At 38.1% G+C, this 13952-nt stretch overlaps 1 protein-coding gene across 5 annotated transcripts in view; it reads right to left on the bottom strand.

Moving 5' to 3' along the window:
* Nucleotides 1–13952, bottom strand: part of specc1 (sperm antigen with calponin homology and coiled-coil domains 1) — a 108190-nt gene that overhangs the window by 12041 nt on the left and 82197 nt on the right. For all 5 annotated transcript variants that reach the window (XM_042499132.1, XM_042499131.1, XM_042499134.1 and 2 more), the window contains one exon: nt 394–510. In XM_042499132.1, the coding sequence (XP_042355066.1) occupies nt 394–510 (117 nt within the window). The remainder of the gene's footprint in view (nt 1–393; nt 511–13952) is intronic.

Genomic DNA, 13952 nt, shown 5'->3' on the forward strand with positions numbered 1-13952 from the left:
TAGACGCTATTTTTAGCTTTTTTTAATTAATATTATCTCAATGGGTTTTATTTTCCATCTCATGCATTCTGTGCATTCAATTTTTATGCTTATTTTTATTTCACTAGTGGGTTTTATCCATGTGAAGATGCATATTCTGCTCTGATCTTATTTTATTTTTACATGCTGGTTTTATTATCTCTTCTATGTGTTTTAATGTGAAGCACTTTGATGCATGTAATTTCTTTGTAAAGCACGTTGGGCTGCGTTTCTTGTATGAAAGGTGCTGTACAAATCAAGTTTATTAATATTATTATTAACATTTGGATCGGGGGTGCAGATGGAAATGTGCATGAGGAGTGTGGTGTGAGATTTATTTGTGAGTGTGTTTGTAGTTTTCCTGTAGTTTTGTACCTTATCTTGACTGATGAGTTCCTGGTAGGGGATGTGGGCGGGCAGATACGTGTGCAGGAGGGCGCAGAAGGCCAAGCCGTCGCTCCAGCTGCTGCTGAAGTTGGTCACATCGATGTTCTGCGGACAGAGAAGCAGAGGAGACAATAAGCTTAAAGTGCCCGTAATTTGTGTCAGCCCGTTAATAGCCTCTTGACAACATGAAAAAAAAGCCATTAAGTCATAGAACCACAGGAAACAACATGAGAATTAAAATTTAATACGCTGTTCTGGGTCTTTCAGAGTCCATTAAAGCCCGGTCTAGTTTCCTTTGGAGGATCTTCTTAAATCCCACTTTCAGCCTCTGATGCTCGCTCTGATCTCTCCTCTGGGTGAAAACGTGCACAGCAGCACGTCCAGTCTGTCGTGTTTTTGTGTGTGCGCACCATTCACAGAGCGCTGTCACCTCATGCGCTGTACGCAGCGTTTTCAGGGTCTGATAAGAGTCGGGAGTTCGGAGGAAAGACTTCCTCCGGGCCATTGTTTGGCTCCCTGTTGGATAGATAAGTTATTTCCGGTGTCTTCCTCTGCTGTCCCTCTCAGGAGCTTTGGGGACGAGGCTCACTGCCAGCGAGACTCTCCTGAGTCATGAGTTTGTGTCCGGGGGCTGAAATTATTGTTTGCTTTAACCTTTGAATCCTGAGCGAATTGTGAAATTCGCATGATTTCTTGAAAAACATGAGAAAGAGGTCAATAAAGTCTCATTCTCGTTGCACAAAAAGCACGCTAACGAAATGCGTCTGCAGCAGACTTGAGGTTTTATCGCCTGCAGCTCTGATCAGCATTGATGGGAACACAACACCGGGTGAACATGGTAATTTCAGCTCCTTAACCCGCGAGATACAATGACACACTGCCACTAGTTACCCTCCTTCTCCTCCTAAGCAGCTAAAACATTGATACGAACACATCTGCACCGAGTCTGAAAGAGAGACTGAATAAGTACGAGATAAATAACGAGAAGAAACCACTGAAAAGTTTTCAAACACCTCTGACCCTGCTGCTTTCTACTGTTTACCTGTTATCTTGTACGTCTGTTAAGTCGCACGGACACACCAACAAGACAACACACATGCCAGCTGACAGAAAGGCCAAGTCATTCTCCAGCGGTAAGTTCAGTGGCAGTGGGAAAACAACAAATTGCTCATATTTAGCAGGTGTTTAAAAAAAAACCTGCATGCACACGCTAAATTGGGAATGAGGTATAAGAAACTTGGTAAGAAATGTACAACAAATTGCAAGAAATTGGCAGATTTAGAAAATTTGCTTGGGATAAATATGTAGTGGAAAAAGAAAAAAAGGATAGGAAAAAAAACTTTATTTGTATTGTCACACAATCGTTATAACTTTTTAAGCATTTTTTCCAATTCTTGTTTTTTCTACTTTCTTTTTAAACATTTTCCCTTTTTTTCCCCAATTTTTAGGCAATTTTCTTGTACTTGTTTTTTTTTTTTTTTTACTAATTTCTGAGTCATATCTTTTTTCGTTGCTCATTGCCGTCTTTCCATGTTTTTGTCAGGTGATAGATAAATAAATTGGTTAATGTAATATTTTTTATTTATTTGATATAAACTTTCATTAGCCATGTTAACAGCTTAGTAGGAATATTGTCTTTTTTTTGCTAAACTAGGACTATTTTGCATGTAAATGTACTCAGAGTTTTTCTAATTGTCTGGGATAAAGCACAGCATTAAATATCTTTGGGCACATCTATGTTTACGCACACAAAGCATTAGCTGTAGAGATGCTAAAGATCGGCCGTGCAGCTCTGTGTTTGTTTACCGTCGCCTCTAAGCCCCCGGTCTTCAGTCCTGACCCTGAGGACCAGAGTTAATCCAAACAGTGACTGATCCATACATGTGACACCAGGGGAATGTAATTAACTACATGATGGGATAGAAAAACAGCACAACTCGAGTCCTGAGGACGGGAATTAAAAATCATGGCTTTAAGTCCCTGCGGTCATGAATACCCCTGAGCTGCTACGAACTGTTGACAGATTTGTCTTTTCTGATTGCCGTCACTCGCTCTGATGGATGCCGGTGACGACAGATTAAAACTAGCTGCAGTTTCAAGGTGAGCGGCTGATGACCTGGCGGAGAAAAAAGCGACTGCGGAGCTGATTCGTGTCCTGCTTCAACATCGGCATGTTGGTTTATTGTTGTGAAGTTGACACTCACTTTGGTCACTACATGTCTCTGGTATGAAAATGTGCCTTTAGCTAAACTTTAGTGACCCTTTTACTTATTTGGGCCCAAATATAAACTGCACGTGAGTTTTTCCTAAATCATAAATAAGGTCAACCGTTTTGAATTTACTTTATTTTGTGGAATTTTTTAATACGTTAACAAACTCCTCTCACACATTAAATTGACTGACTTCTGTCAAACATGGCAAAAAATTAGCAAGAGATTAGTAAAAAGCTACAAGAAAAAAGCCAAAAATAAGCACAAAAAAAAGAAGCTGAACATAAGCACAAAAAATAAAAGTAAAAAACAAAACAAACGAAAAAAACAAAGAAAATGAAAGATTAAAATTTAAAAAATGTATATATTCTGTTCAGTAACAAAAATTTAAATATATTATTATAATAATTACAAATATTCTTCTTTTCTGGACATTTTTCCTTTTTTAGATTATTTTAAGATAATTTTCCAATAACTCTCCACACTTTGTAAAAACTCATTTTCACATTCTTTTTTTTTGTCACCTTCTAAAACTTTCTTACAATTTGTGAGAAATTTCTTGTCAAGTTGGTCAATGCCTTTGCTCTCCATTAAAAAATAAAATAAATTCAACCCAATTCGCTTAAGTTTTTAAAGAAATGAATAACCTGTGAAAGGCATCTCAGTGCAAATAAACTGATGTCGATCCAGGTTTCAAAGGGTTTGAAATAAAATTTTAGAAAACCTTTAACACATCAATAAAAATAATAATGTTTTAATGTAAGTAACAAACGGGGAATCTCATATGATCATATATATCAGTAACATATTTTACCCTGGTTACTGTCTCCTCTTAATGTCGGATGAACTTAACTTAACTTAATAGACCCGCTGATTTTTCCTCTGCCGTTTCCAGAGCTTGAATTTGTTTTTGAGTAAAATATTTCAAAGGCAGAGGTGAATAAATTCATGTTCCCAGGGTCCTTTGTTTCCCAGCTCAATATCCTCTTAATATGACTCATAATGGGGAACTTTTAAAGGTTTTTATGTTCTCAGTGGTCTGACTCAAAGGCAGCGTTGCAGTCAAGACCACTTAAACAAAGACCAGGTCATGACCTTAACCAGACCTACACTGAATGACGCATTTATGTTAAAATGAAGAACATGCAAACTATGCAACCACCTCTTCATACTGACGTGAAAAATAAAAGAATCCCATGAAAACACCCGCAAAAAAAGTGAATAGTTATTATTGACCAATTATTGCCAAATATATGTGTATGTAGGTGTAAGTGTACCATGAGAAATGTCTGGACAAAGTAAAAAAAAGGCATCTTAGAGGTGAATTTCATATGTGGGAATTTGGGATTTTAAAGATAAAACAGCCAAAATCAACTTGACCATCTTTAGTCAACACTACTTTTTTGTACAGACATTATAGTGATGTGCTGCAGTATTTTAGGCTATGTGATGATCTCATAAATCGCTTTATATTCTGACAGCCATCACTGATCTTTTTTTTCATTGAATCTGCTAATTGCCGACTATTTTTTTATCTAAATGTGTTATATTTTTACGCTTTTGTCATGTTAAACATATGTCATAAAGACATCTCACCAAAAGAAAAATTAAAAATCACCCACCAAAAGTTTAAAAAATAATAATAATAAATTCTTTACAAATCACCAAAAACTTAAAAAAGATTTTTTTTTTTAGAATTGCATTTGAGAAAAAAAATGCATTTTTTTTCTTCAAAAATCACCTAACTGATGAATGCCACAAAACATTAAAATTTCCTCCTGCTCACACTTTACAAATAAATTCATGGAGACCCAAATTCAGTCACTTTAACTTATGATGGTCAAGAGGGAAACAATCACTAAAAGGATCAAACATATTAAAAAAAAAACAACAAACTCCTGTCATTATGCACTTTAAAAACCACTTTGATACTCAGCATGAACTAACAGTAATTTTACATCAACTGGTCTCTATTCTGCAGGTAACGTTTTGGTCGTCTCGTGCTCTGACGGTGCAGCAGAGAGTCTGTGGATGTCTCGTCTCCGTCAGTCTCTGCCTGTCCATTAAGTCTGCAGGGCAGACCTGTGCAGTCATGTCAGCCCACATTCCTCCCATAACTCCCCCCTCACTCCCTCTTACCTGGCTCAGCAGCACTGCTATTAATGTGTGATGTATGCACGCATGCACGCACGCACGCACGCACGCACGCACGCATACACGAAGCATCCATCAGTAATCTTTATCTTTTCTTTTCTTGACTATGTAATAGCGCCTTTAAATATACATTATTTAAAAAAATAATGAATTCAGAACAGAAGTGAATATTTAAATATAACTGAGAGGACTGTCTGTTATTTTTGAGAGGCATAAGGGGAGGGGCATACAGCTTTAAATGGCATATTGTACTTATTTTACTGCCGATTTTATTTTTTATTTTTTTGTGATTTTTAATGCAAAAATGTGTGTGTGTGTGTGTGTGTGTGTGTGTGTGTGTGTGTGTGTGTGTTTCTTTTTTCATCATGTTTTCTTTTTAAAACTTGAAGGTTTTTTTTCCTTTAAAACTTTTGGGTGGTTCCGTTCTTGGTGGTTTGGTGAAAACCACATTACCAAAAATTACACCATGTATAACAACCAGAATCTGTAAAAACAGAGATTTTTTAACAAATTACACGTTATTACACAGGTTTATGAAAAATTACGCCATGACTTTTCCAAAACCTTCAGGGTATATTTAGTTTTCCAAAACTTATGTGATTACTTTCAAATTCTGTGACTTCTTTTCATGACTGTACGAACCCTAAAATATCTGCTGAGAGAGGTTTGCACAGTGCAGTTTGCATGAGGGAGTCTTTGGAGAACTCTTGTCCTAATCCAGCAGGCAGGTATGCTGGAGTTCAGGGTGGGAGAGGAAAGGGGTCAGCTGGCGGTGGCGGAGCGTTGGGGGTTGGGAATCGTTCAGGGTAAAAAGAGAGGGAGAGGCATGAATGCTAAAACAGCAGCGGACAACAACAGCTCTCTGGGAGCCGGCTCAGAAAAGCAAACACAGCATCAAGCGACAGGAAGCGTCTCGCTCGGCACACAAAAGGCCGAGCCGTTTGCTTTTTAGGGCTCAGAGAAAAAGAGACGTACGAGAGAGAAGCAGGGGCTCGTACAGTCAGAGAGCGAGCCGACCACGGGGGAAAAACCAGAGAAGATGATCTGTGCATGTTTGCTTTGGTTCGCCTCCAAGTGTGAATCAGATAAGATCTGTGATAACATCAGACTGAAATTAAATTACAAGTGAAAATGATCGTGGAAACTTTCATCAGGTGATGAAACGCAGACTCAGACGAGTCACACATACAGCTGCTGTTACAAAAACCAGGAAACCCCAAACTGCAGCAATCATTCGATCTGAAAACGACACAAAACACAAAAAGCAGCAAGCAGAATATCTGCAGCTGCTGTAGGAACTGCTGTTAGTGAAAAAAACTGCTGTAAAATGTGTCTGTTTTTGCAGATATAAATGTACGTTTTACTTTTTATATTCCTCACAAAAGCAAATGAGACTAGTCCTGCAACTGACGACTACTCACGAGTCAGAAAAGAGGTTTCCCAGCAGCCCAGCTGCCAGAGCAAAACATGGGTATGTTTGCAAACCCCGGATATATTATATTTATAAAGTGCACTATTATATGAGCTGACTCTGCAGTCAGGAGGTGGAGGGGACAGTGCATGCTGTCGCACATGCCGGGCTGCAGACCAAAATTCAGCAAGGTCATTACTGTGTTTCCAGTGTCTGTTTCAGCATGAAAAGCAGTTTTTTTTTTTTGTTTTTTTTTACTATGACAATGTTGATAGTGCCACAAAAAACAGTTATTGTCACTACTTTTCCTGCCAGGACAGTTGAAAGAAAAGCTGTTTTGCTGCTGAGATAGTGCCACAAAAAATGTTTTGTTTTGGGGTTGTGTGTACTGAGACATCACTGCTTTTCCTGCCAGAATAAGTGACACAAAAACAGTTGTTTTCTTAAGGAGACGCTGCTTTTCCTTCCAGGTTCTGCCACAAAAAGTGGTCACTGCTTTTCTGCCAGAATAAGTGACACAAAAAAGTTGTTTTCTTAAGGAAGACGCTGCTTTTCCTTCCAGGTTCTGCCACAAAAAGTGGTTTTCTTTATAGAGATACCTCTGCATTTCCTACCAGGAAACTGCTACAAAAAGCGTCTGTTTTTGACAGTGAACTTGCAGCTTTACCTGCTGTGTTAGTGCCACAAAAACCTTCTTTTTTTGTGGAGACATTGCTGTGCTTTTTGCAGCAATAGTTCCACAAAAAGAGATATTGTCACTATCGACAGTGGTATTTGTATCGAGACATGGCAGCTTTTCTCGCTAGGATAGCAGTTGTTTAATTTTGAGATATCACTGATTTTCCTGCTGGGAAAGCGCCAAGAAAAACAGTGTTTTTCTGCTGGGATAGTGGCAAGAAAGTGTTTGTTTTTTTGCAAAGGACATTGTTGCTTTTCCCGCAGGAATTGTGATTGCATTATTTTTGTCTTCAAATAAGTGATTTTGTGGGACAAACAGCCCAAAAGAATTCAAGTCCTGATGGCATAAAACAGGAAAAAAGCAGCTCGTCGTCACAGTGGAGGAGCTGGAAACAGTTAAAGCATTTTTCCTTTAAAAAATGTAATAATGGAGCAACCACTCCAGACGACTACAGCTGCAGAGGACATTAAAGACCAAGGACAGCGTATCCTCTCTGCAAACTATTTAAAAAATGGAATTCACAGATGAGCTGGAAATGAGCCAGGCACTAAACACCTCACCGACAACAGTTTAACACTGTGTGCAACAACAAGGGGTGAAGTGTTGGCTCTCTGCTGCCACATGGAAACGCTACTCGGACCGCGGGTCACGTCCAGGAACACGGAGTTAAGCCGTTACACTTGACACCGGGATGTCAGCGTGCCATTATTGCAATACGGAGCTCTGAGTCACACATCAAGAATGTAAAAAACACAATGCAGCCTGCAGCGGGCGGGCGAGGAGGGCCGGAGCATGACTGTGACACACAGTTTGTTAAAAAGCCATCAGTCTAAAAGCAGGAGAGACTGATGAGCTGCTCTCAGTATTTTTCCTGTCACAGAGTCTCTCCACCGCCCCGCCGCTGAAAAAATAAAAAGACAAACGACCGAGAATAAAATGTGAGAGAGAGACAAAAGCAGAAAGGAAGAGTGGAACCGAGGAAAGAGGAGATACGATACCTTTTTTCTATAAAACATGCACTTTGTTTCAAAAAATCTATTAAACCGACTGAAATTATGTTTACTTGACATGTAAGTGTAATTTAATGTAAATGTAGTTATATTTACTTAAAGTTGTTTCAACTGACAAGTGAAATATATTTTAAAAAATCTATAAACTGACTGCTTTAAAAAAACGTGAGTAAATACAACTTAATGTTAAATGATGTTCACTTTACATCTAAGTGTTAAGTTTGCTCAAAATGTAGTCATATTTTACTTAATTTTGTGAAGTTGTTGCATCTTAAAAACAGCAAGTTAAAATAAATCAATCTTTCTACATTTTAGCAACATCACTAAACTAAGTTTACTGTAAAAAAACATCGGTTTTCTGTTGGTTAAAATAAAATACTCATATTTGAATTATTTTTCTAATGTTAACAAAAATAAAGAAATAAATGAATGAAAATAAAAACTTCCAAATTTTCTAACTTACTCGTTGGCAAAATCCTGCTCATCATGACCAAGTTAAGTCAGACTAACTTGGTTTTCTTAAATTGCTAACAAAGTTATAGCATTTGTCATTTTAAAGTTGCAACAACTTCACAAAAGTAAATATTTAATAAAGATAAACTTTACGTACACTCAACACTTAGATATAAAGGAAACTGATTAAGATTTGTAGTTACAGTTATTTTCCTTTTTCAATGCAATCAGTTTCCTAGATTTTTTAAAGTATATCAAGTTCTCTATTTTTACAGTGTGGCAATCTCCGATCGCATATTACTGAATAATGGCATGCAAGATCTCCCTATTTTCCCCACAGTGGTGTTAAAACAGACCATGTTATTATCATTACTGCTATCCGGTCTCTGATCATGTTTTTTCCTTTTATTGTATTGTTGTTTTTAACTATTTATTGCACTTTTATGTGAACTGTCACGTGCAAATTTATTTTATAGTCTGTTAATTTATTCTTTAAGTTATCCGTAATGTAAATTGGTGATTTCGTATTGTCAATTTGTGACTATGTTGTTTGTATCTTCTGAAAATGAAATAAAGTAAAATAAGACAGAGGAGGACAAAATCTAGCAAAGATGAGATAAGAGAGTTTGGAGGGAGAGAGAGACGCAGAGGGAGGGTGATGATGCATTAACGTGCCACGCAATGAATCACAGTCATGAGCAATGACGGGCTGAGAGCCGAGGCAGGCGGGACGGTGGAGACAAAGACGGGCAGCAGGGAAGGTCACAGAGCTGCTGTGTCGACTCATCATCCTGTCTCTACGTACGACTTAATGGACTTATTCTGCACACGGGACGCGATACAGAGCGAGGAGGGCGACACGGGTCAGAGAGGTCAACTACAGACCTGCCTGTGACGGACAGTGTTCACCTGTCGGATAAAATAAGACATCGCAGGTGATCATATTAAAGATTATATAAAAAGGATCTTTGAAATGACCATATGGACTGCAATTTAGGTCAATATTAAATCCAAAATATATAAATAAATATGCCCATTCTGTAAATCCTGCAATAAACAAATAAGGCAATAAATATATAAATTAACCCTTTGAACTTAACCCCAGACAGCCTTAAGGTGGGCTCAAGCATGTTTTTATTTGTATTATTTTTTTTCAATTTTTAATTTTATTTTTCTATTATTTTTATTTTAAATTTTTATTTCAATTTTCCTGGATATTCTTTAGTATGATTATTTAATTATTATTTATTTATATTAATATGATTATTTATGATTTAAGGAAAAAAAATCAATATGTCACATTTATTAAAATATTTAAGCTGTTAATATATGTATTTGTTATTTTTTATTCTATTCTTTAAATTCAAATATTTATAATTTATTTATGTATTTTTTTTTATTTTATTACTTACTTCTAAATTCAGATTCTTCTGACTAGTCTTTAGCAATTATGGTAATTTCAGGAATAAAAAAATCAACACGCCACATTTATTAAGAGCTATCAGTCGTTTGTAACAGCAGCACCTCTATGATGACCACCTGTAGTCTGTTATTTTACGCTGATGATATCACTCTTCCCATTGATCCCACATTATCAGACCTCAGCGACGGTTACTCTTTGAACTGCGACTCCCCCCTCCCGTCCTCGACGTCTGACCTCCATTCCACACTCGCCTGGGGGTCCATTCCTGTCTCTTCAGTGGCTTCGTGTGTGTGAGCGAGTGTGTGAACGTGTGTGTGAGTTTCCCAGACGTGGCCGGATGAGCGGTGCTCCGTCAGGCCCAGCTGAGCCTCATGTTCAGAGCCTTTGCTCATTGTTCCCATCCTGAACAAACAGCGTATTTATTTTTGTTTGGCTTCTATGGTTAATTGAGAAAAAAAAAAAAAGAGTTTAAAATGTGTCCAGAGCTGTCCTAAATTAAGACATCAAAGAGCCTGATAAATATACAGTTTGAGGCTTTTCCAACAAACTAAATGCTTAAGAAAGGCTCTGCTGAGTGAACGTGGCCAAAAATGGACACTTTTGCAAAACCAGGGAGAAGATTTTGCTTTTAAATATGAAGCGAAAAATGTGTGGAAATTTAGGCATCGATGATTGAGGCTTGAAAAAGTTTTGACACAAAAAAGATGAGAATTTGCTGTTAAAAAGGACAAAATTAGGCATTAAAAAAGGTCAATTTTGCTTTGTGATTATGAAATCTGGCTGCTATGTAACTTCAATTTAAATGATGCAAAGACTTCGAGATACACAGCAGGAAACAGTAACACATAAATTAATGCAGTGTTGGAATGAAACTACTTACATTTACTTATGAGCTACACTTAAAGGAATAATTCTCCAAAAAAATGAAAATTCGGTCAGTATCTCTTCACCCTCATATAGATGGAAAGTCAGGTGAAGTTTTATAGTCCACAAAACACTGCCGGAGTTTCACGGAGAAAAGGTGTCGCAATCATCTCCCGAACAGCTGAAGCAAATCGTGACCAGGATTCAAATGTTAAAAAAATACATAATAAAAACAGAAATACTCCATACTGCTTGTCCGAGGTAATCCAAGTATCCTGAAGCCCCAACGTGCCAAGTTGTTTTGAAAAATGGCTAAAAAAAGGCTAAAGCGTGATGCCAGTGAACTTACAACACAAGTCCCTCCTCTGTATTTAATATTTTTTGTCAAAACACGGTTTGGTATGGTTTTTACTTATTCTATTTTTTTAAGATCCATTTTTTAAGAGCCACTTTTGCTTATTAAAGCACTCTGAATTGCATTGAATTAGTCTGAAAGGTGCCGTATGAATAAAATTTGATCGACTGATTGATGTTAGTCCGACTCTGAGAAGTTAGATTTAGTCTGATTTCAGTCGGACAAACATGTTTACATGTATTTTAAAGTCCAGTTTTAGTCAGACTGACTCGATAATTTGATTTTTTTTCCCCAGAATCTGTCACAAACGTCAAAGACTTCGACGTTTGTGACAAACTTACAGATGGAGTCTAAAATGCTTTTTCAGTCTTTTTTAAAGAAAGGTGGTTCTCACAGGACAGCTACACTACAAACACATGATCATCTTATAGACCATGATGCATTGCTGTAAAGTAAACTACCCAGCTGTATATAAAGGAGTTAAAATGAGCCCAACTCTAAACATCTACAGCACTGATGTAACATGTGCATTAATGCAGCAGGAATATTGATCCATAAACAGCAGGTAGAACAGATAAACACTGACAGAGGCGACATTTTACTGCACTAACAACACTTGACTAAGGATTTGCACTTGTATTTTCACACTGTGATATTAGTACTTTTACTCCTATAAAGCATCTTAATACTTCCTCACAACTGCATAGAAGTCCCAAAACCTTCAGTTACAGGCTGCACAGCAACATGCGAGAGTCAGATCTTAAACTGCCTGGTGTGTAACAGAAGTCCTATAAAAGCGCTCTTGTGTTTCAAGTCTTTGTCCAGTCCGGCGCTCACATGCACACGATCCCTTGCGAATACCAATTTCCTGTGAGAGGCCCCTTCAGAGTCTCCCACAGGGCAGAGTTAATCAGTGCGAGCTTAAGGTCTTCACTGATCGATCTGAGCTTCCCAGAATCTGACATTTGAGGTGTGACGGAGCCCGTCTGAACTCCTCACCCTCAGGGCTCGAGTGGCTCCTCTCCATGGTGATAGCACCGCCGTCCTACTACTGTGTGTGCTTATGCATTTGCCATGTTTTCCCTTTTCTTTCTCTAACCTTGTTATCGGCACACACCTCTCCGGGGACGACAACCATATGGAAGACTACATTCACACCAACACATCCGTACACAGACACACAAGTACACACTTGCATTTGCCCCTCTGTTGGATGCATGATGTGCGGCACGTAGGCCATGGTGACTGCTTGCATCATGTGTTTTTCCCTGTCACCTATATGCATTAAAAGCAGAAAAGCATGCATTTGCAGAACAACACGTTACCTGATATATAACAACAGTGAGGAGGTCACTTCGTGTTTTTCAGCCTGGACCCTATTTACTCATGTTTTTGTGTCTAAGTGACTCATGGGAAGAGCAATTTTTGAGATGGGTCCAGCATAAAGAGCGCTGCAGGAGGCAGCCGCAAAACAGGCTGCAATGTTGCATTAATGGACAACTGTGCAACATCAATGTACATCTACTAAAAGTGTTTGTTTTTGCCACTGACAGGCTCAGATTATTTTCAGTATCTGAAAACATTATGAAAAGGATTCCTACAGAGATAATCCTTTTAGTTAAGAATAACATCACTATTTGTTTAACCAGAAACAGCCCCTAAATCGGCATCACCAAACCCACCAGACTCTACTTAAAAAAACAATAATTTTAACACTGCAAAACACACTTTATTTCAAAGTCGAAAGACACAAAATAAAACTCACAAAAATTGTCTTTGTTCGTCTTTCCATTGTTCCAACAAATAATAAACCCTTAATTTACCCAGTCAGATGTGAAAATATGCTGCTCTATACACGCTAAAATTACTGTTTGACAATAAACATTTTGGGCTATTTCTGGCTAAACAAAAAGGATCTCACTCTTTAACAAAAAGGTTTTTCTCTGTAGAGATCCTTTATAAAGTTATCTGACACGCAGAATAACAATACGAGCCTGTCAGAGACAAAAACAAACACTGTCAGTGGACGTAAAATGACGTGAGTTCACAGTGCCCTGAGTGGTTACATTGCACTCTCTCACTCAATACTGGACCAAATTAAAAAATTATTGTTCGAACTGGTCACTTAACGCCTGCTTCACACTTAACACGCAACGGCTGCGAAACGATTTTACATAAGACACCGGCAGCTTGCTTTTGGCAGCGATAGTTTCAGTATGGTCAATTTTCTTTGTGAGACCAAACAAATCTGGCAGGAAAACACACTAAATATACTAAATACTACTATTAGAAATGATACAAAGGCTACATTAGATATTATATACATGATCTGATTATGATAAATGATTAAATATGGCTCCAATACTTCCAAAATGCTTATCAGCTGTGTCTAAACAGAGAGAGAGACAAGCAGACACACACACACAGCCAGAGACACAGAGGCAAGCAGTGACAGAGCTCTGGATTTTAGGAAATATCTTGAATTTTAGGACATTTCTAGGATTTTAGGACATTAGGGTCTTAGCTGGGACCTCTGTTGAGGGTGTGTGGAGATCCTCCACTGCCACTTTTTTTGGTAAACAAGCCCTATTTTGGTGCTGTTTTATGCACTCTGGCACCTTATGTAAACTGAAAGTACAAAAACTATTCCCCGTGTGAATCACTTTATTTTTATTGTGAACTGGAAAATGGTTAATGTACCGCTCCGCACTCTATCAGGGTCCTGATTTGGCCCACCGTCCGTAAGTTGGGTATCACAGCTTAAAGGTGAGACGAAGCCTAATTTTACGCCATCAAACCTGCAGTGATTTAATCTTCTCCTCATGATGATTACAAGCACTGAGGGGTTTATTGATCACAGTGAATGAGCTAAGCGTGGCATCAGGCTCTGTGTGCGGCTATAATCACAGATTTACTGTGCTCTGCGGCCGCTGTTTTCACCTAAACATCAAATCAGCCCCCGGCACGCTTACAATAGCTCCCGTGTTC

Source organism: Plectropomus leopardus, chromosome 13, assembly GCF_008729295.1.
Source record: "Plectropomus leopardus isolate mb chromosome 13, YSFRI_Pleo_2.0, whole genome shotgun sequence".
Lineage (NCBI taxonomy): Eukaryota > Metazoa > Chordata > Actinopteri > Perciformes > Serranidae > Plectropomus > Plectropomus leopardus.